The sequence below is a fragment of the Hyperolius riggenbachi genome, chromosome 11 (genome assembly GCF_040937935.1).
Source record: "Hyperolius riggenbachi isolate aHypRig1 chromosome 11, aHypRig1.pri, whole genome shotgun sequence".
NCBI classification, from domain to species: Eukaryota; Metazoa; Chordata; class Amphibia; order Anura; family Hyperoliidae; genus Hyperolius; species Hyperolius riggenbachi.
The window spans coordinates 131472345-131496615 of record NC_090656.1 but is presented as its reverse complement, the minus strand read 5'-3'; the positions used below and the strand labels follow the sequence as shown (position 1 = coordinate 131496615).

Sequence of the window (24271 nt, the reverse complement as noted above, 5' to 3'; positions counted from 1 at the left end):
GAAAGTGGAGAGTCACACTGGAGCAGCTCTCCTGGCTGCTCTTAACAAACAGGTGGAGCAATGGCTGACCCCGCACAAGCTTGAGATCGGCAACGTGGTGTGTGACAACGGCAGCAATCTCATTGCTGCGTTGAATTTGGGAAAGCTGACACACATACCCTGCATGGCACATGTGCTGAATCTGGTCGTGCAAAGATTTGTGTCCAAGTACCCAGGCTTAGAGGACGTCCTGAAGCAGGCCAGGAAGTTGTGTGGGCATTTCAGGCGCTCTTACAAGGCCATGGCACGCTTTGCGGACATTCAGCGTAGAAACAACTTGCCGGTGAGACGCCTGATTTGCGATAGCCCGACTTGCTGGAATTCCACCCTGCTGATGTTCTCTCGCCTGCTAGACCAGGAGAAAGCCGTCACCCAGTACCTGTATCATTACAGTACAAGGACACAATCTGGGAGGATGGGGATGTTGTGGCCCAAAAACTGGACACTGATGCGAAATGCATGCAGGGTCATGGAGCCCTTTGAGGAGGTGACCAAATTGGTGAGTCGCGATGAGGTCACCATCAGCGACTTGATCCCCTACGCCTACTGCCTGGAGCGTGCCGTGCGTAGAGTGGTGAACACAGCTGTGGAGGAGCGTGAACGGGAAGAGTTACGGCAGCAGGAGTCGTGGGAGCCATTTACACACGAACCCGATGTTCCGACAACACCTGCGGCAGCACAGAGGGGGGAGGAGGAGGAGGAAGAAGAGGAGTCGTGTGGGGAAGGAGAGGAGTCAGACTCTGATGATGGTGATGATGAGGAAGGTGTTTCTGTGGAGGAGGAAGAGGCGGCGGAAGAAGAACAACCGCGGCAGCCGTCACAGGGGACTTCTGCTGCTTCACGTTCCCGTGGTATTGTTCGTGGCTGGGGGGGAGGAAGAGGAGTTGCATCCCGTCACTGAGGAAGAGCAAGAGGAGATGGAGAGTACGTCTGCATCCAGCTTTGTGCAGATGTCCTCTTTCATGTTGTCAAGCCTGTTGAGGGACCCCCGTATCAAAAAACTCAAGACGAATGACCTGTACTGGGTGGCCACGCTACTAGACCCTCGGTACAGGCACAAAGTGGCGGACCTGTTACCAAGTCAACACAAGGCGGAAAGGATGCAGCACTTGCAGAACAAGCTGTCAATGATGATTTACAATGCGTTTAAGGGTGATGTGGCTGCACAACGCAATCAAGGTACCACTGGCAGTAGCCCTCCTCCTCCCAAGTCCATGCAGGCAAGGACAGGACGCTCCAGCGATCTCAGGGTGATGTCGGACATGCGGACGTTCTTTAGTCCAACTCCTCGCCATAGTCCTTCCGGATCCACCCTCCACCAACGCCTGGACCGGCAGGTAGCCGACTACCTGGCCTTGAGTGTGGATGTAGACTCTGCGAAAAGCGACGATGAACCCTTGGACTACTGGTTGCGCAGGCTTGACCTGTGGCCAGAGCTGTCCCAATTTGCCATACAACTTCTTTCTTGCCCTGCCGCAAGCGTCCTGTCAGAAAGGACCTTCAGTGCAGCTGGAGGCATAGTTACTGAGAAGAGAAGTCGCCTAAGTCACGACAGTGTTCAGTACCTGACCTTTATCAAAATGAATGAGGAATGGATCACGGAGGGCTACTGTACGACCGAAGACTAAGTCAGTCCCCACACACAGCATCTCTGCCTGCAGGCCGCTTGCCTTCTCCGCCACCACCAACAGGGTCCAGGACTCTAGGCGGATTCCTGAATTTTTAAGGCCGCTGCTAGCAGCGGCCGCTACACAAATTTTTCTGGTGCGTGTCCATGCCTGCTTAATTTTTCTGGCTGCACTGCGGGCGGCTGCAACAAAAAAACAAAAGGCATGTACATGTGCCCATCCCCCTTCGTGATCATTACCTTGCCGCGGTGAAGGGGCTTGCGCATCACAATGAAGCAATGACCGCCGGCTATTTAAGTGTCTCGGGTGGGGGTGGCACACAAAAGATAATAAGGCCGTTGCTTCATTGTGGTCAAACCAAATTTGATCAGCTGGACAGTCACTGTTGTTCTATCATTGAGCTACCATAGCCCGGCGACCATATGGGCTTGAAAACCGCCACGGCCTACACTCTGGCCACGGTGCGCACCAGTCCAGCACGGCCGTCACTACGCAAACAGCTGTTTGCGGTGCGTTACACAGTGAGTTTGGTGTGTCAGTGTGAAGCAGAACTCTAATTCCACTCCCTAATTGATGTATACCCATGCAAGATGTTTGAAAGCACGTTAGGCCTGCAATTTAGCATTCAATGGGATTTCTGCCCTTAAAACGCTGCTTTGCGTCAAATCCAGATTTTTCCCTGGGACTTTGGGCATGTATCCCACTCCGCCATGCCCCCCTCCAGATGTTAGACCCCTTGAAACATCTTTTCCATCACTTTTGTGGCCAGCATAATCTTTTCTATTTTTCAAAGTTCGCCTCACCATTGAAGTCTATTGCGGTTCGCGAACTTTTCCGCGAACCGAAGTTTCCGCGGAAGTTCGCGAACCCGGTTCGTGGACCGAAAATCGGAGGTTCGCGACATCTCTACTTGAAACACCCAGAGTTACAGATTGCCCAGCAAGCTCATGGCGAACCAGGACTTCTAGGAGTGTGGAAGGGGCTAAAATGGACCAAAAAGCCCTCTTACTAAAATGCTATGAAAAACAGAAGAAGCAGCAAGAACCTCGGCCAGCACTGCAATTTTTGAGACTTGTTAATTTGGATCAATAAAATTACAGTTCATAAAGTGACACTAAAGTGAAAAGAAAATATGATATGAATTGTATGTGTAGTACGGATAATGACTAGGACATTAGTAGCAAAGAAAAGAGTCTCTTATTTTATTTTCAATTATATAGCTTTTTCTATAACCTTGCACCATTCTGTAATATTTGCAATGTACAAACCACTCTCTGTATTTTAAACTATAAAACAGAGCTCAGCGAATGACCCTTTGAATTTTCCTGCAGTAAAACCTTCTCTCAACCTGTCTCTCACTGTTTCTTGTTTTTTTTTCAAGTGCTTCAGAAAATTTGTCTGTCTTTAACCCAAGTTGGGTCGAAGAGCTTAGAGAAGCTCTTTAACTGAAGTTTTTTTTAACTCTTTCTGTACTGGGAAACAATACGCGACTCTTTTCTGTGCTACTAATGTTCTATTTCTTAGCTGTACTATACATACAATTCATTATCTCATTAGTTTATTTTTGCTTCAGATTTTCTTTAACCTCACCATTGAGTTCCCAAAGGAGAAGAGGTACGTATTTTATTTTTAAACTGGCTCTCCATTCTTTCATGATAAGTTAATCATATGTGGAGCATCACCAGCAGTTCAGAAGCTCCAAGAAGACTCATAATGTCCCATCATTTCAGTAAAGTTATTGTTTTATGCTTCTTTGTTCCCAAGAGTTATGTTGTAGCTGAGGATTATATTTCTTTTTATAGGTAATACAGCCTGGGGGTTGTATAGTAGTTATAACTACCACAGACTGGGCCTCAGGGGTTTTATGAATGTCTCCTCTTTGATGAACTCTGTGATTGTCCGTGTGATTTTTTTTTCTAGTTTATTTATATAACATAATGTCACAAGAAGAGAACAACGTGTTTTCAAAAGCTTGTTTCTTAGGATGAAAGGTATCGCCTGTAACAAGAACTATTTTTGCTGTCCTTTAAATACAACAACAGAGAAACAGTATGGTGTCAGGGTGACTGAAATAATGCACTGTACAAGGCAGGCAAAATCTGACTATCAGGAGAGCTCTGTTTTGACAGCTTCAGAAGGAAAATAATATATGTTTTGTATGCAGAATCAGATGAGTTTGTTGGCAATGATCTTATGATGATTGGAGCGTAGTAATTTCATTTTTCACATGTACAAATGAAATACATATCATGCATTACTTCTGTGAATATCCACTAAAGACAAACCAAAACTGTTTGGAAAATAGAAAACCCAGAATTAATGAGAGTTCGAGGAAGGGCAAAATAGTACCTCCCGCTGGCAGAGCACATAAACCTTCATATGCTGTCCCACTATAGTTCCTTTAAACCACGGGACCCATATAAGCTTCCATTATGGCCACAGAAGAGACTCACCCCAGCCCCACTACAAACAGTGAGGACAGGGCCAAGTGGCGAGTTTCTAAAAAAGGAAAAGGCGGCCAGGTAAGGTGCGGCCCTTTGCTGCTAACATCAGCCAGCTTGGAAAGATTTGTTTTGTATCATGTACCCCAGTCTGCAGTACGTAGTCACCCAGAGCACCCAGTCTGCAACACCTACCCACACAGCAGCACCCAGTCTGCAGCACCTACCCACACATTAGCACACAGTCTGCAGCACCTACCCACACAGCAGCACCCAGTCTGCAGCACCTACCCATCTACAGCATCCAGCCTGCCACATCTACTACCTTAGAGCTCGCAGCCTTCAGCATCTACCATCCCAGAGCATCCAGTTCACAGCACCTACCCACCAAGAGCACCCGGCCTGCCAGCTTCTACCCACTCAACAGCAACTATACACCTATCCCTAAGAGCACCCATTTTGCAGCCCCTACCTATCCACAGCATCCAGCCTGCCACATTTACGATCTCAGAGCTCCCAGCCTGCCACAGCTACCAAACCAGAGCCTGCAGCACCTATCCCTGAGAGCACCCATTCTGCAATGCTTACCCACACCTACCAACAACTAGCAGCATTCAGCCTTCAGCAATAACCCATCCTGAGCACCCAGCCTACTGCATCTACCAACCTAGAGCTTTCAGCCTGCACCAACTACAAATCCTGAGTACCCAGTCTGCTGCATCTACCAACCCAGAGCATTCAGCCTGCAGCAATTGCCCATCCTGAGCACACAGCCTACTGCATCTACCAACCCAGAGAAATATCCACTGACCATAAACTGAAGAATTTTAAGAAATTCTTTAATGATCACATGTAACCAATGACTTTTCTAAATAAAAATGTTAAATGCTACTGAAAGTTTGCTAACAGTTATATGTTGTAAAATTAATTCATTGCAGGTTATCTATGTAATTGCACTTGCCGCAGCTGTTGCCCAGCATACCTTTCTGAGAAAGTGGCTTCTTAAAAAAACAGGCATAACAAAATGTAAAAATTGAATTTTATTGCATGCATATATGTCTCTGTATAGTTAAGAAAATGTTTATTCTTGTCTTGCTGGTTTTGTTTACTATAGGACATTATTGGAGAGGTTCTAATCTCGCTTAAATGTCTACCCACGGCACAAAAGATTGAAGTTGGGATTCTAAAATTCAAATCAAGCTCACCAAAAATCATTAAGGAAAGAGGTATGTATGGCCTTTGTCACATATATCTGCTGTTAAACAAAAAAAGGTGCCTATAAATTGACAAAATACGAACTCCTTCAAGTATTCAAAATAGCAATATAATCAATATATTACCTCTATAGCAATATAAACTGTATTGGAACAAATCGCTAGCATATTAAAAGCATAAAAACATTAGAAATTCTCCAAATTCTGAGTATAATTAGACAACCTGCTGCCTAATATTATCAATAAGCCTAAATAACTTATTGAGTAACTAGGGACCTTAGCCCATGTAATAACGGGCTAGGGCCCTCAGCGCGCACGCGTGTCCCTGCCGATCGTGCGCGCGCCCCCGCTGCCCGGCCTCCTGCCTGTCCTGCTCCCCTCCAACAGCTGTCCCTGCGGCACATGCGCAGTAGCACGCAGGGACACGGATGCAGAGACATTATGTTTTTTTTTATAGAGGATGGCAAATAATCAGTAGCAAAAAAAGTGCTAAAATAGTGCTAATATATAGTGAGCGTCAATATACCGTAATCTGCATAAACACATTGCATGGACAAACTGGATCTCATTACAAAAATACACTCCTAATAAATAACCAGTAAAGTGCTAAAGACTGATAGCATAGTGTAAACAAGTGACCATAAACAGCAATAGGACCAGGAATACAGACCATATAGAATCATGGAAATAAAGTGCTATCAATAAGAGGTAGAAAACGAGATAAAGTGCAAGTGCTGTAATGAGCTAACTTATGGCTGGCAGGCAGCAGTAGAGCGGGGGAACAGGCTTTATGCGCTCGCAGCCTAGCTGTTTCAATGGAGGCCGGTTGACTTGAACGCAAGCATGTGTTTAAATTGGGCCGGGCAGGGACAAGTTATTTCTAGTTAACTGTGCATGGCTGTGTTTGATCTCTAAGTGATATCTTTGACTCTTCTACGCATGTATGATTCTCTGCCAAGATAGTCCCAAATGGTTGCAAAATTACTTTCTAATTCTCACAAACAAATATATATGCTCTCACTGTATTAGTCTACAGATAAACTGCAGCTCTATGGGGGATGAAAGCTTGTATAACACATGGTGTCTGCATTGCTCTCCGTTCTTATTCATTGCAATGCTGATCCCGTCTACTGACAATAAATGGGTCAGCACTGTATTTTGATAAGAATGCACACAGCAGTGCATTATCACAACGTGCTGCTGCACATCACATAAGTGAGAATATGAAACACTGCACTTCTGATGTCTGATGTCCTTATATGCAAATAGCACAATGTACACATACTATACGCAATGCTGAAATGCGCACCACAACATGTCTAATGTAAACGAGGCCTAATGCTGGGAATACACAATGAGTTTTTTTGACAGACTTACTGGCCTGTTTTTCCAATCGATCTCTATTCACTTCAATGGAAAATCGATCAGAAAAAACGATCAAAATCAGATTGGACCTGTCGGAAATTATCTTTCAAGCCATCTATCTGCCAAAAAACTCATGGTGTATTCCCAACATTACTGTGACTGTATGTAGTTATGCAAACCTATATAGCAACTAAAGAGAAAATCCCCCAATAAGCACCGCACCACAATATTGTGTCCAAAATATCAAAGAGCTTTATTGGTAATCACATAATTGCAGAATAAAATCAATATTAAAAACAACGCAGTGCCAGGATCCATAATAATGCATAAAGGTATCTATGTACATGTATAATATATAGGTAAAAAATCCACCCCTCCTCACCTAAAGAGTTTTGTGTATAGTACACTGAGGAGGTGAGTAAAGTGATAAGTGCTAAATGAGAAGGCTGAAAATATATATATATTTATATATACACATATGTGTATATATACATATATATCAGCAATGAATAAAGTGCTCCAGTGCGTGTAGATAAACCAAAGTGATAGGTAGAGCCAGAAATATGGCAAACAAGAAGGGTGGAAGTGAGGAACTATGAAGTGAAAAGCCAACAACCAACATGGAATGAAAGAGGAAACTCACCAACTGCCTGCAAAGAAGAGTGGAGAAGTGGACCTGCAACTGCTCGCCTTCGCGATTCGCCGCTCAGAGGTGGCTTCAACCGGGCATAATGAACGCCAGCGCGTCCCCCGTATATGTAGGAAGTCGGAAGTACGTCATGAAAAAGGGGCGGGACCGTCACAGTCATTGTGTACGTGGCCACGTACACTGGGCTGGAGGCTGCGCACACTTGGAGCGCAGCCTTCCGTCCCCATCAGTAAAAAGTCAAAGGGAGGGGGAACGTGGTCATGGCAACAAGGATACCAGACTCATATAGAACGCAGTAACGTTAGACTGCGCATGTGAAGAAAGAGCCCCAGCAAAGAAATTGAAAGAAAGGCTAAAATATATAAAACAAAAGCCTAATTATTATTATTATTATTATTAGATTTATATAGCGCCAACATATTACGCAGCGCTGTACAATAAATAGGATTACAGACAATGATAACAGGGTTGACAGAACAATACAGGTAACAGACCATAGATACAACAATACAGGTAATAGCAATAAGATACACAACACAATGCAGATAATAGTACAATGCCAGATCATAAACTGGAATGGTAGTGGTAAAAAATTACCATTTTCAAATTCTGGGTAAAGTGCACACAGTCAAGTATGATACACAAGGGGAGAGGGCCCTGCCAAAGGCTTACAATCTAGAGGGATATGGATCACATATATGGGCAGCATACAAACAATGTATATGCATATATTTACACAGCATGGCAAACAACACATAAAGTCAATTCAATGGAGCCATCTAGTGGCTAAAGGAGAATAGAGCACACCAAAACAATTAACAGCAGCGGCAATCCATTGGCTCAGATGTGATTTCTTCATTCTGAAGACGCTCAGATCTGAAGACGCTCAGATCTGCTCCCAGATCATCTAGACAGTCATCCCAGAGGTTATCCTCAAAATCACAAGGGGAATATCCTAAAAATAAAAATTAGTTGTAAACAACGCCAAAAAGATATGATATATATACAAAAGGTATGTCCCATTAAAGCCTGTGTTGATCCAGAAGTAAAAATGAATCAATTAAATTAAACAAATCCACAAAACAGACACAATGCCAATAAGTATGAAGTATAACTCGACAACAAGAGGAGGATCACACATTAAATGACTTAAAATAGCACATGGGGATATACTCACAATGTCCCCAATGTGCTTAATATAGAAAGGGAATATGACCACACTGGTATAGAGGCGCCCAATCAAAGACCAATGAAGCATGGACATGTCCACTCACCAAACCATGTCCCGCCTCCAAAGCACAACCTATATATTATACATGTACATAGATACCTTTATGCATTATTATGGATCCTGGCACTGCGTTGTTTTTAATATTGATTTTATTCTGCAATTATGTGATTACCAATAAAGCTCTTTGATATTTTGGACATAATATTGTGGTGCGGTGCTTATTGGGGGATTTTCTCTTTAGTTGCTATATAGGTTTGCTTATATATCCCCTTTCTGCACACTTTGTGGTTATTCTTGATCATTCAAATTGAGCTAGTATTATTCTTAACTGGTGCTACCCGTTTTTCTTTTGATTTATGTATGTAGTTATGCAAACTCTATACTTGCGTTAAAACGGCTTGGATGCATCCACAGCTGTGATAGCTAGATGTGGGAAGATTATACCTTTATCCAATCAGTTTCTGACCTTGTGGAGTTTATACTCAAGTAGATTAAGGTACAATGAGGATCACGAGGTTGAACTTGATGGATGCATGTTTTTTTATCAACATAGATAACTACTATGTAACTATGGGGCTGATTCACAAATCTAGTGATTTTTTTCTACTTAGCTGTTTATTTCATGTACCTCCATATAGTTGAGGTGAAAAATAAAATCAACCAAAATATGTCCTATGGTGCATATTAACCACTTGAGGACCGCAGTGTTAAACCCCCCTAAAGACCAGGCCATTTTCATTAAATTGGCCACTGCAGCTTTAAGGCCAAGCTGCAGTTCCACATGACACAGCACACAAGTGATTCCCCAACCCCCCTTTTCTCCCCACCAACAGAGCTCTCTGTTGGTGGGGTCTGATCACTCTCCAGTAGAGATGGCCTGAACGGTTCGACCGCGAACCGATTTGCACGAACATTGCTGGTTTGCGTTCGCGGTGAACCGCGAACTATATGCGAGTTCGACCCGCCCCTACACTACATCATTAGGCTCAACTTTGACCCTCTACATCACAGTCAGCAGACACAGGGCAGCCAATCAGGCTACACTCCCTCCTGGAGCCCCCCCCCCCTTATATAAGGCAGCTGCGTCGGCCATTTCCCTCACTCGGTGTGGCTGCAATAATTAGAGAAGGGAGAGGTTGCTGCAGAGACATAGGGAAAGCTTAGTTAGGCTCTTGTTAGGCTTGTTAGCTTGCTCCTTGCTGATTCTTACTGCTAAAAAGCACCCCACAACAGCTCTTTTGAGAGCTAATGTGATTTTTTTTTTTGTGGCCCACTGACACTTGCATATACAGCCTTGTCAGTCAGTCGCAGCTGGCCCTTGGTAATTCCTACTGTGCCACTGCCAGGCTCAGCACATTCAGTGCCTACCTTTTCACTGCACATGTGTGACAGCTGCACATTTGTAATACCAGTCACTGCATACCTGTTCAGGGTACCTGTGTGTGTGTGACAGCTGCACATTTGTAATACTAGTCATTGCATAATTGTTCACAGTACCTGTGTGTGTGACAGCTGCACATTTGTAATACTAGTCATTGCATAATTGTTCACAGTACCTGTGTGTGTGACAGCTGCACATTTGTAATACTAGTCACTGCATACCTGTTATATTATATACCAGTCACTGCATACCTGTTCACGGTACCTGTGTGTGTGACAGCTGCACATTGTATTAATACCAGTCACTGCATACCTGTTCAGTGCACCTACGTGATCGCACTCAGTGTTATATTATATACCAGTCACTGCATAACTGTTCACTGCACCTGTGTGTATGTGAGACAGCTGCACATTTGTAATACCAGTCACTGCATACCTGTTCACTGCACCTGTGTGACCACACGCTGTTTCATATACCAGTCCGTGCATACCTGTTAACTGCACCTGTGTGACAGCTGCACATTGTATTGTAATACCAGTCGCTGCATACCTTTCACTGCACCTGTGTGACTGCACATTGTATTAGTCAAGTCAGTGCATACCTTTCACTTCATCCCCCCCCCCCCCCCCGATATGGACAGAGGCAGAGGCAGATCCAGAGTCAGGCCACTCGGCAGGTCTGTTCGAGGTCATGCTGACGTGATTTTGTGCGGCCCTGGACCAAAGTACAGTGCTCAGAAGAAGGCACGTGCCATCAATTCACAAGATTGTCAGGACGTAGTTGACTATTTAACACAGAACACCCCATCTTCCACAGCCACCAGCACTACTACAAGCACCACATCCGCTACATTTGACAATTTGCAGGAGTTATTTGGTGGGGAATTAACTGATTCACAGCCATTATTGTTACAACAAGATGAAGGCGCTAAGCAAGTTACACCACCTCATATGTCTGAGTTAGGCAACGTTATGGATGCAAGGTGTGAGGAGGCGGATGATGATGTACCTGCTGTTGGTGCAGTTTTAGAGGTGTCTGATACAAGCGAAGCTGGGGAGGATGATTATAATGATTATGATGATACTGCCATGGATGCCATGTAGGATCCTAATAGACAAGATGACCAAGGGGACAGTTCAGAGGAGGAGTCAGAGAGGAGTAGGAAGAGACGAGCTGCTGAAAGAAGCAGGGGGAGCTCGTCGTTAGAAACAGCTGGTGGCAGTGTCAGGCGCCATGTATCGCCACCTATGGACAGCCAGCCAACATACCCTTCAACGGCAGGTGCTGACACCCCCATAGTGCCATCACCGCAGGGCGCAGAGTGTGTCGGGGGGGGGGGGAGCACACCCAAGATAAGGTCGTTGCTTTATTGTGGACAGACCAAATTCGATCAGCTGGACAGTCACTGTTGTTCTATCATTGAGCTACCTCAGCCCGGCGACCATATGGGCTTGAAAACCGCTATCGCCTGCACTCTCGCCATGGTGCACACCAGTCCAGCACGGCCGTCACTACACAAACATCTGTTTGCAGTCACTGCATACCTTTCACTGCATCTGTGACTGCACATTGTATTATACCTGGCAGTCAGTGCATACCTTTTACTTGAATGGATGGCAGACTTGCCCTCCATAACAGATTGTCGTTAAAGGATTTAAAGTTTATTCATGTCATATACAACAGGGCCTCGAAAGAGTCCTCCTGTATTGTTACTTTTCGTCACTACCTCGGGACTTGTGTGCCGTGCCTGCTGCCTTCCTTTGATGTGTGGAGGTAGCCGTTCCTGTTCCTTTGCCCACAGCGTGCCTGCTGCCTTCCTTGGATGTGTGGTGGTAGCCGTTCCTGCTCCTTTGCCCACAGCAGCATCCAGGTGTCCGTGAAAGAAATCTTTGAGCGGAAGAAACCAATGTCTGCCAGTCGCCCCCTTGCCCGGCGTCTGACAGCTGGCTTGGCGGAACTGTTAGCTCGCCAGCTGATACCATACCAGCTGGTTGACTCTGAGGCCTTCCAAAAATTTGTGGCGAATGGGACACCACAGTGGAAGATACCAGGAAACAATTATTTTCTAAAAAGGCGATACCCAAACTGTACTGTGATGTTGAAAGGCAAGTGGTGTCATTCTCTGGCACACAGCGTTGGGTCAAGGGTCCATCTGACCACAGATGCCTGGTCTGCAAAGCACAGTCAGGACAGGTACATTACTTATACAGCACATTTGGGTCCTTCCTTGGATGTGTGGTGGTAGCCGTTTCTCGGGCTCCCACTCTGGACCGGAATCGAACCCCGATTCCCCGGGCCATTACCCGTGGTCACCATGGTACTGAGAAAGTAATATAGAAAGTTTATCACACAGTTGAATGAATGGCAGACTTGCCCTCCATAACAGATTCTCTTTGAAGGTACTGTACAACCAGCAGAAAAAGTAATTTAATAAAATAGATGTAAGCTTTAACAATGGTAGAGAAAGAACCATCAAAAGTTGATAAGGCAGTCAGACATTACCTGACATCACTGAGGAAGAGCAATCTTGCCATGGTGCGCACCAGTCCAGCACGACCGCCACTACACAAACAGCTGTTTGCGGTGTGTTACACAGCGAGTTTGGTCTGTCAGTGTGAAGCAGTACACTAATTACACTACCTGATTGATGTATACACATGCAAGATGTTTTAAAGCACTTTAGGCCTCCAATTTAGCATGCAATGTGATATCTTCCCTTAAAACGCTGCTGTGCGTCAAATCCGGATTTTTCCCCAGGAGTTTTGGCATGTATCCCACTCCGCCATGCCCCCCTCCAGGTGTTAGACCCCTTGAAACCTCTTTTCCATCACTTTTGTGGCCAGCATAAATGTTTGTAGTTTTCAAAGTTCGCCTCCCCATTGAAGTCTATTGGCGGTTCGCAAGTTTTTAGAAGTTCGCGTTCGAGGTTCGTGAACCTAAAATCAGATGTTTGTGTGTTTATATGTGGTTTTTTTTTAATAAAATATGTGTGTTTTTTTTAAACTATTATATACCCCCCTCCCTCCCCCCGCCAGCCAATACCTGTGATCAGCTGTCGTCATAGGCTTCAGCCTATGACATACGATCACCTCTGTGCCTCAGGCTCCGCTCCGCCCAACAAGCAGGAGATGCGCGCACAGCCTGTGCGCAATCTCCTGCAAAACAGAGCCCCAGGACTTTACACCGATTGGCATTAGGCGGTCCTGGGGTTGCCGCCATGGTCACGCCCATCGCTGTGACGCGGTCGGCTAGAGATTAAATTGCATACAATGCAAACAGCGCCATTGGAAAGCACTGGATACGCTTTCATCAGAAAAATGCACAAGCTTTTCCATGTGCATAAAGCCTCAGTAGCAGGTAGGCTTCCTTCACATCTAAAATAGCAGTCACTGAGGCCAGCTTTTTTCGATTTTGTGAGTGATTTTTTTCTTCCCCCTCCTGGCGATTACCTGTGCGCTACAATTTTTGATAAAATGCTTTTCTAAGCGCTTTCGCACTTCGAGACCTGAATCAGGAAGTGAACTCTTTCACCTGGAAATGAATAAATACAATGTAATGCATTTATTCTTGAAAGCACGAACGCAATTGCTGCATAAAGCGATTTTGTGAGCGTTTTGCGCTTTTCCTATACCTTCCATTGTAGCAAAATCACCCTAAAAATGGTACAGGCAGCGCTTTGCTGAGCAGAAAGCAGACAAAATGCACTGATATGAACTATCCCATAAGCATTCATTGCACAAGCAGGTTTTAGGGCGAAAACACCCTAGGTGTGAACGAGCTCGTAGAGATGGGAATTCAAATGTAAATTCATGGCCTAAATGCAAATTTCATAAAATTGCATGCAAATTCTGTTGATTGACTGGCCCAATTCCAAGCTACATAAAAGTTGCATGAAATCTTCATACAAGCTGGAATTATTTGCATATCATTAACCATATCTGGTAGCAGGGAAAATGTTTACACCAGCTTGCTGAATTGCTGTTTGAATAGTATTGAAGTGCTAATTTGGGATTTTGTTATGTATACACATGGACATATTTCTTTTTTTCTCTGGGATGATCTTTAAATAAAGAGAGGGGAAATGCAATATTGTAAGATAATTGTAAAAATGTAAAACTTACCTGAACTATCATAAAACAGCATAAAAACTTGCCAGCAGAGGGCAGCATTTATCTAGAAAACAAAAATAAAAGGTAAAGAAATTGTAGCTGAACAACCAGTCATACGTTCCACTGTATCTGACGTCAGAAAAACTTAGTACGGTAAGTAAATTGTATGTTTTAAAAAAGCACATCACTCTTTCCGTGGCGGTGTACAAAGTAAACTTTCTAGGGCCTATACCTGTGGAGTGCTTAGCAGACCGGGTTTGATCAAACAGAGTTTAAAGGAGAACTGTAGTGAGAGTTATACGGAGGCTGCAATATTGATTTCCTTTTAAGCAAAACCAGTTGTCTGGCTATCCTGCTGATACTCTGCCTCTAATACGTTTAGCCTAAAGGTGCGTACACACATGCGACTACAGTCGTTTGAAACAATCGTTCCCCGATCGTTTAAAAAAAAGCAGCCAACGACCATTAAGTCTCACGACGGACGAGCTAGATCGTTAAAAACGAACCCTCTAGCTTGGCGGATTTTTTCCAACGACGATCGTTTGCAAATGTAGTACATCGTTGGAAATGGTCGTTCGTACTAGGCTTGACATGCGCATTTCGCTATTTCTCCATGGAACTTTTCATTTTTATGCGCAAGCGCAATATTTGCTTTACGTGATGTAACATTCGTTCTAACGATCAGATCATTACACACATTAAAAAACTAACTTTACTTAGGTCGTTCTTTCGTCAATTAAATTAAGTTTGTTTGTCGTTCACAACAAACAATGGTTGCCGCATGTGTGTACGTAACTTTAGACCCTGAACAAGCATACAGCAGATCAGGTGTTTCTGACATTTTTGTCAGATTTGACAAGATTAGCTGCATGCTTGTTTCTGGTGTGATTCTGCAGACAGATAGCTCAGCAGGGCTGTCAGGTAACTGGTATTGCTTATAAGGAAATCAATATGACAGCCTCCATATATCTCTCACTACAGTTCTCCTAGTAATCAGCTAAACCCTTTTTTGTTCATGCCCTCATTTTATGTGCCGTGTTCTGGTTATTTACATTGTTATCATTGCCATTCCATGTATTTATTTTTAAATCGGAAGATGTTAAAAAAAAGTTTCACTTACCTAGGGGTTCTGCCAGCCCCCAGCAGCTGACCTGTGCCCGCACCACCGGCGTACCTACCGGGGATGCGACCCCCTCAGCCGCAGGGGGGCCCGGGGCTGCTCTGGGGCCCGCTCACTGTGCGTGGGGGGAGCGCTGCTCTGGACCCCCCAGCAAGGTGCTCAACTGGACGCAGCGTCTGATAGACGCTGCGCCAGTTCATTCCCCGCAGCCCTGCTCCAGCAGCCTGCATAGTCTCCGGCAGGCAGAGCAGGGCTACTGCAAGATGGCCGCCGAAGAAGCCCTACACTGGAGACTATTTGTGTCTCTAGTACAGGGCTTCGGCAGCCATCTTGCCGTAGCCCTGCACTCTGCCTGTCAGCGCGGGAGATGTGCTGCAGGAGGACTCGGGGAGCTGCGAGCCAGATGCCGGGAGAGGAGAAGACTTCTGTCAGGTAAATGAATTGGTTTTTTTTCACAGGTGCATTTTTTTTTTCTAGTGTCTGCTGCCTACATTGTGATTTTCAGGTGTCTGCTGCACACATTATGATTTTCTGGTCACTGCTGCCCACATTGCGATTTTCTGGTCACTGCTGCCCTCATTGCGATTTTCAGGTGTCTGCTGCCCACATTACGATTTTCAGGTGTCTGCTGCCCACATTATGATTTTCTGGTCACTGCTGCCCACATTATGATTTTCTGGTCACTGCTGCCCACATTACGATTTTCTGGTCACTGCTGCCCACATTGCGATTTTCTGGTCACTGCTGCCCACATTACGATTTTCTGGTGTCTGCTGCCCACATTGCGATTTTCATGTGACTGCTGCCCACATTACGATTTTCTGGTCACTGCTGCTCACATTACGATTTTCAGGTGTCTGCTGCCCACATTACGATTTTCAGGTGTCTGCTGCCCACATTACGATTTTCAGGTGTCTGCTGCCCACATTGCGATTTTCAGGTGTCTGCTGCCCACATTACGATTTTCAGGTGTCTGCTGCCCACATTGCTATTTTCAGGTGTCTGCTGCCCACATCACGATTTTCTGGTGTATGCTGCCCACATTAGGATTTTCTGGTGACTGCTGCCCACATTGCGATTTTCTGGTGAACTCTGCCCACATTACGATTTTCTGGCCCATATTACGATGTTCTGGTGAACACTGCCCACGTTACGATTGTCTGGTGAATGCTGTCCACGTTACGATTTTCTGGCCCACATTACGATTTTCTGGTGAACACTGCCCACGTTACGATTGTCTGGTGAATGCTGTCCATGTTACAATTTTCTGGTGAACGCTGCCCACATTACAATTTTCTGGTGAAGTCTGCCCACATTACGATTTTCTGTCCCACATTACGATATTCTGGTGAACGCTGCCCACGTTACAATTTTCTGGTGACTGCTGCTCACGTTACGATTTTCTGGTGACTGGTGCCCACATTACGATTTTCTGGTGAACTCTGCCCACATTATGATGTTCTAAAGGCCCACATTACGATTTTCTGGTGAACTCTGCCCACATTACGATTTTCTGGCCCACATTACGATTGTCTGGTAAAATGCTGCCCACTTTACAATTAATTTACAGTGAAACGCTGCCCCATTACGAATATTTGGCACCTATGGGGGGGGCCCCATCCAAATATTCGCAGGGGGGCTCAGTGATTTCTAGTTACGCCCCTGGCCCGCACCATTTCCAAATGATCCTCCGTTCTCCCACCATAGCTGACTTTCGGAACTGCCGACTTGAAAGTCAAGGCCCACTGCGCCGTGCGCATCCTCGTACACGCTCCCGTAACCAGGAGCATCCTGCGTATTCGCAGTACGAGAAAATCTCTACAGTCTAGAGTCAGACCACACATGGTTTAAACCATAGCAATAATCTTTCACTTTTACCAAGGAGAGTGACCACACCCAGGTCCGGCTGAACCTCCCCGAGTGGAGTCGGGGTTTGTTGTCTCCACCTGCTTCTTGTGGTCACTTGCCCCTCTGCAACCCACCTTTGTGAGTAGTAAAAATTACCTTACCTGTTGATATCCCGTATTTGAAAACGTATTGCGCTATTGGGCTCCTGTGTCTTTTTCTCTAGGGTGCTGAGACACCCCTACTACTCTACATACATTTCAAGCCAAAATTGGTTGCCTGTATCAATCAGACATGCTGCAAGATGTCGGGCCAACATGCTCATTCTGGTAACGGCATGCAATATCGGGATGAGCGACAAACGCGATAGAACCCCTGGCACTGTACCCTCTAGTGTAGAATGTTCCACCCGGTGCCCCGTTGCATGAATACTTTACCTGTGTCAACCACTGTCTCTGTCCTCTTTATTAGCGCTGCGCGGTAACGTGCTGCGTTATGGTAACGCACTGCTGCAGTGAGTGACTGCTAAAAACACACGTTAACAGGTAAAGGGAAGCACACTTTTCATTGTCTGTATGCCTAACTGTACCTCACTGTATGCAACCTACGCGGCTGTAAGGTGTGGTATCAGTCCCGAGCCTGGGCGGGTGCTGTGGGTGCATTGCACCCAGGTGCCTCTCTCTGTCAGGCGCCGCCGCTGACCCCCTCTGGCCGCCGCTCCCTTCCTCCCTCTAGCCGCGTCCATTGGGCGCAGGGGGGCGTGGCGCCCCGGTGACTGACACCCAAGGGGGTGTCGCCACGACCCCCCATGGTGGGGGAAGAGCAGCGCTAGAAGGAGGGGTGGGGACAGCGGCGGGGAGGGGGGACAGATCCCCCCTCCCTCACCTGGGTCCCCTCCTTCTGCCTCTCATCTCCCCGCTGTGGGGACCGCCTCCCGGAGGCAGAGCAGGGCTACGGCAAGATGGCTGCCGAAGCCCTGCTCTGGAGACTTTGTGTCTCCAGTACAGGGCTTCGGGCGCCATCTTGCCGTAGCCCTGCACTCTGCCTGTCAGCTCGGAAGATCGTCGCTGGAGGATCGTCGGGGAGCAGCTGCACGTCAGAGGCCGGCCAGGTGAGTGAATTTTTTTTTTCACAGCACTGCTCCCCACATAGCAATTATTTTCTGGTGATTGCCCCTACATTGCTCCCCACATAACGATTATTTTCTGGTGATTGCCCCCACATTGCTCCCCACATAACGATTATTTTCTGGTGATTGCCCCCACATTGCTCCCCACATAACGATTATTTTCTAGTGAATGCCCCCACATTGCGATTATTTTCTGGTGATTGCCCCCATATTGCTCCCCACATAACGATTATTTTCTGGTGATTGCCCCCACATTGCTCCCCACATAACGATTATTTTCTGGTGAATGCCCCCACATTGCGATTATTTTCTGGTGATTGCCCCCACATAACGATTATTTTCTGGTGATTGCCCCCACATTGCTCCCCACATAATGATTATTTTCTGGTGAATGCCCCCACATTGCGATTATTTTCTGGTGATTGCCCCCACATTGCTCCCCACATAACGATTATTTTCTGGTGAATGCTCCCCACATAACGATTATTTTCTGGTAATTGCTGTGCACATAACTATTATTTTCTGGTGATCGCTCCCCACATAGCGATTATTTTCTGGTGATTGCTGCGCACATAATGATTATTTTCTGGCGATTGCTCCCCACATAACGATTATTTTCTGGTGATAGCTCCCCACATAACGATTATTTTCTGGTGATAGCTCCCCACAAAAGGATTTTCTGGTGAATGCTCCCCACATAACGATTATTTTCTGGTAAATGCTTCCCACATAACGATTATTTTCTGGTGATAGCTCCCCACATAACAATTTATTTTCTGGTGATAGCTCCCCACATAACAATTATTTTCTGGTGATAGCTCCCCACATAACGATTATTTTCTGATAAATGCTTCCCACATAACGATTATTTTCTGGTGATAGCTCCCCACATAACAATTTATTTTCTGGTGATAGCTCCCCACATAACAATTATTTTCTGGTGATAGCTCCCCACATAACGATTATTTTCTGGTGATAGCTCCCCACATAACGATTATTTTCTGGTGAATGCTACCCATATAACGATTATTTTCTGGTGAATGCTCCCCATATAATGATTATTTTGTGGTGAATGCCCCCACATTGCGATTATTTTCTGGTGATTGCTCCCCACATAGCGATCATTTTCTGGTGAATGCTGCCCAAATAATGATTATGGACATGGGTGTGGTTATGTGGTTGGGCGTGGTTAATTTAACCACTCCCATAGGCGCCAGAGAAAATCTTGCACCCAGGTGCCAGGCACCCCAGGCTCACCCCTGTGTGGTATGACTTTTTTGTTCCGTTGCGTTGTATTCCTGTTAGAATAGGAACACTATGCAATATCCTACTGTGAACCTAGCCTAAATCATGCATGGTTTTGTACTCTAATACCTCTGATTATTATTCAATTAAGGGAGAGGTGTATATTTTTTAATAAATGGCACTTTTGTTCTGTTGGTAAAACAAGTTGCATTTTCATTATGGAACAAGATTCTGGAGTATATATGAATAAATAAAATAATACATTTCTGCTAGTTTACTGGTGCAGGGTAATATGACTTACTTCAACTTGATGTGTCCAGTTTAGATTTACATATTAACAGTTTTTTTTCTTAGAAGATGCGATATAAGGAATCACAAGTCAATATTACCAGTTGCTCAGATAATGCTTTTGCCCTGTTATTCTGAAGTGATTTTATATGTTCCCATTACAGACGTGTATGCCAGAATAGATGTCTTCAGCAATCAACAAAAGCAAAAGCACCAGAAATCCAGTCTTCGCGCAAAGTCAAAAGTCACAGTATTTAATGAAACTTTTTTGTTCAGTCTTCCTGATCCAAAGAAAACTCATTGCCTGGTCCTTATCTCACTGTATGAAACTATAGGCAACGGGAGGAAGCTTATCGGACAAACATCGCTAGGTAACCAGAATACTAAGTCAGATGGCAGTCACTGGGACCTGATGATGCAGACACTTCGTCAGCCTGTGGCTGACTGGCATCCATTATACATTTGAAAATACTATATGACTACTAAGAAGCATGAACTTAGTAGCAAGGTTATGTCTCTACTCTAACTGGGCGTCGTAAACACTGCCACCAGTTTTTGCCATTTTTCATTTGTGTACAGAACACCATGTATAGGAATGTCTGAAATAAAATGGAAGCAATGAGCGTCTGCGATAAGCAATGTCATTCAGAGATCTGTATAAGCAGTAAATCACAGCTACATGTGTACCATAGTCAGCTGCAAGTTTCTGCTTCTGAGTTGCTGGTATGATGTGGCCCAAAGGTTGCCTCCAAAGAACATGTACTGTATATTGAAACTAGTATGTTGTTTTAATGACGTTATCTTGTTTGTGAAGGTTTCACTAAAAATCTAATTTTGCAGCGGTTTTGTTAGCTGAAATAGCAATATAGCAGGGAGTGCGTTAGCATTTTACCATGTCTATAGTGAATTAGTAGCGCTATCTATGGTAAAGTAAGATAATAGTTTAGTGTTTGAATGTCAAAAAACAGATGACATTTTTGATGCTGCTTTTTTGTGTATGCTGGACCAAAGGGAAAACTGGTGTTCTTGCTCACTTTGAACACCTTCACCTAAGTGTTGTTTTTTGGTTTCAGGTGGGCTAGGTTTACAGTGGTCAGTTGCATATTGTGCATGTTATAATGAGTGTGAACTGCAATGGAAACTGGACATAGACTTTAATACAAACCATGTGAACAGCAACGGAGACTGGATATAGACTTGGATACAAACCCTGTATGCAGCGAGAATAATGCGATCAGTTACAATGCAGTACTGTAAACCGGCCCATAGAATTGTATAGGCAGTGAGTGGACATGCAGATTTATTCTGCAATGCAACTGAGCACTGTGAACTAGCCCTAAAGGATAAGCTAACGTAACCATTTTAGCCCGCAGATATTTTTCACCTTATGGACAAGAGGAATTTTCCCATTTCAGCGCTCCTCCCTTTCATTCCCCAATAACTTTATCACTACTTATCACAACAAAATGATCTATAGTTCTATACCTTGTTTTTTCTGCCACTAATTAGGCTTTCTTTGGGTGGTACATTATGCTAAGAATTATTTTTTTCTAAGTGCATAATAATGAGAATAATAAGAAAAAAATGGAAAAAAATCATTATTTCTTAGTTTTCAGTCATTATAGTTTTAAAATAATACATGCTACTGTAATTAAAATCCACACATTTTATTTGGCCATTTTTCATGGTTATTGCAATGTTAAAATTATATCCCTAGTACAATGTATGGTGACAATATTTTATTTGGAAATAAAGGTGCATTTTTTTGCTAAATTTTACATCCATCACTAATTTTTAGTCCATAATTTAATAATTATATGCATTCTTGACATACATATTAAAACATTTTTATTCCCTAAAGTCAGTAGGTGTAATGTGTTGCTACATTGTAACTAGGGAAGTGACGCAGGCATCAATGGATGCCTGCGATCATGGTGGCCTACAGGGAGATGAATGAATAAGAACTTTGTTCCCATTCAGAAATCTAACGGCGGTAAGCGGTGAAAATCGTCGGGCGGGAGGAAGGCTCTATTTCAGAATGAGCACTGTTCTTTAACTAAAACAGTGTTCATTCTCGGCGGACATGTACGGATTGGCTCAGAGGACGTTTGTCCCCTCCAGCCAATTCCTCCTGTTGCCGGTAACAGCGCATCACAGCGATCACATGCATCTGCCCGCACTATCATGTGCACAGCCCCCCAAACTGGGACGTGACTAGTGCTTCCCTGCAGCTGTAGCAGCTGCCGTTGCGGACGTGAGGCTCACGTCCTAGTGGCAGAAATGGTTAAGGCACATACACTCTTGCAACTTAGGTCACTATAAATCATTGTTTGAGATCCTTTTAGGCACCTTTACAAGTGTGTAGTAAGTATCCCTCGGCATCAGCAATCAGGCATGCACTATTGTTGTGCACCATTGGAAGTTCTGGTAGGTAGCATGCTTCCTTCTCCCTCCTCTCTCCTTAGAGAAAACGAACAATAATTGTCACCTGTTGGGATAGGGACCTGATCCCTAGGGTGACAGATCCAAACACAAGTTCATATAGACACATTCCTCAACTGCAACAAGCTACGTATACTGTTGCTATGGGTAGGGAGGATGGAGCAGCTTCCGGTGAGCGGGATAAAAGGGAAATATTGAATTTGGCCTTAAGGCCCGGTTCACATTTGCGTTAAAAAGCGGAGCGTACAGTGTGCAAATGGAACGGATGCAAATGGATCCAATGCTAAATCAATGGAATCATTCAAATGCATCCGTTCATACGGATCTGTTCCGCACGTTCCGCTGGACAGACTGCAAATTTACTACAGTACCAAATTTTCCAGAACGCTGAGCTTAGCGGACTAGAAACAGAAGAAAAGCCCTACAATGGGGGCAATGGGGCATGGAACGTTTCTTCACACTAGTAAAGAAATGGACCATTCAGAGGGCATCCACAGGGGGGTGGGGGATGTGGGGACGCAAAGCTGAGCAAGCGGGTGGGTAAGGGAGGGTGCAGCAGCCAGGCGGGTGGGTGAGCGAAGGTTAAAACATACCAAATTGTCTATTGAAGCCAGCGATTTCAAGCATCAGTTTTCTTCCGCGTCATGTGACTACAAGACACGTCATGTGACTAGTCTCATGACGTGTCGTGTAGTCACATGATGCGGAAGAAGATGGAAAGCCTGAAACCCTCTCTATCGCCGGCTTCAATAGACCATTCGGTATGCTTTAACCCTCCGCTTACCCACCCGCCCAGCTGCTGCACCTTCCCTCACCCACCCGGCTGCTGCACCCTCCCTCACCTGGCAAACGGAGTGAAAACCAATCCGATCGATCAGTGATCCGTTTTCACAAATCTGTTTGCCAGTGTGCACCAAGCCATCTGGATCCGGTGAAGCGGAGACCGAATCTACTGTACCAGATCTGTTTGGCTAGATCCGTTACCTTAAATTCAATGTGAACCGGGCCTTACTGTTGTGTAAAGATCCGGTGTGCCGGTTTTTAAATGAGATCAGGGAACACATACACATGCCTCCATGGCCAAAATGGAACCGAATTGCTGCCTTGGATGAAATCTGTCTAGCATGTGTACAAGGCTTAAGAATAAGTATGATAGTCATTTCACTAGTGTAAAAAAAAAAAATAATTGATGACAGCTTCCATGTTCCTAAAATACATTATATCAGTTATATGTGCTTTTTTGAACCAATGTAGCGCAAAAAATGATTGCTGCATACAAAGTTACTCATATCCCATTTAGTAGTAAAATAAACAAAAATATAAAAATGTAGATTTGTGTATGTTCTTAACGTTTTGCTTTTAGAGCTATACCATCTACAATATGAGTTATTTTTAACATGTTTGCATGTTTGGTGCAATTCATTTTATTGTATCCCAAGGGTATAAAGAGTGTAAAGAGTGCAAGACCTAAACTATGAGAGGTTTTTAATAATTAGATGTTCAATTTAAGACCAGGGCCTATTAAATTCCAGAATAAGACAAGACTAGATCATAAGGAAGGAAGGAAGGAAGATCACCTAATTTTACAGGGGATATAACTAACATGAAAAATTGTTATTATCAGGGCTAAGGTGGCCATACTGTAACGGTTGGTGTCAGCACACAGAGAGTATCTGATTATTGGTGATCTGCAGTATCACCAACAATACAGACGTATACCTGATTATTAGTGATCTGCAGAATCACCAATAATACAAGTATGACTAACCTCTGGACACTTAGCAAAGTGTAAGTGTTTGGGTGCAACAGTAACTTTAATAGTTTGACCAGACCTCACCAAAGGGGCTGGTGAGGTACTATCAGTACACTAAGCGTGCACTAGCGTACAAGTTCCAGCAGGCTGGAGAGTACAATAATGAAGAGGCTGAATCTCCCGGGGAGCGGGTGATTCAGATAGTACTGCAGGCACGAGAACACCCGTGGGGTGGGTGACCCAGACTGAACAGGAGCCTAGGAGATACAATAATACTGCAATGACAGATACCCTATAAGAGCAGGTAATTGGGGCTGAACTACAGCTTTAAGAGAACGGTTCCACCAGAGGGGCTAGTGTAACTAGTACCTCACCAGTGGTGAGGGCCCACT

General features: G+C 44.7%; 1 protein-coding gene across 5 annotated transcripts in view; it reads left to right on the top strand.

Annotated features, from left to right (window-relative positions):
- LOC137538135 (synaptotagmin-1-like) overlaps positions 1-22627 on the top strand; it is a 236727-nt gene extending 214100 nt beyond the window's left edge. For all 5 annotated transcript variants that reach the window (XM_068260157.1, XM_068260159.1, XM_068260156.1 and 2 more), the window contains 2 exons: positions 5223-5334; positions 19849-22627. In XM_068260157.1, coding sequence (XP_068116258.1) covers positions 5223-5334; positions 19849-20150 — 414 coding nt within the window. In that variant the 3' untranslated portion in view covers positions 20151-22627. The remainder of the gene's footprint in view (positions 1-5222; positions 5335-19848) is intronic.
- Positions 22628-24271: the final 1644 nt, after the last annotated feature.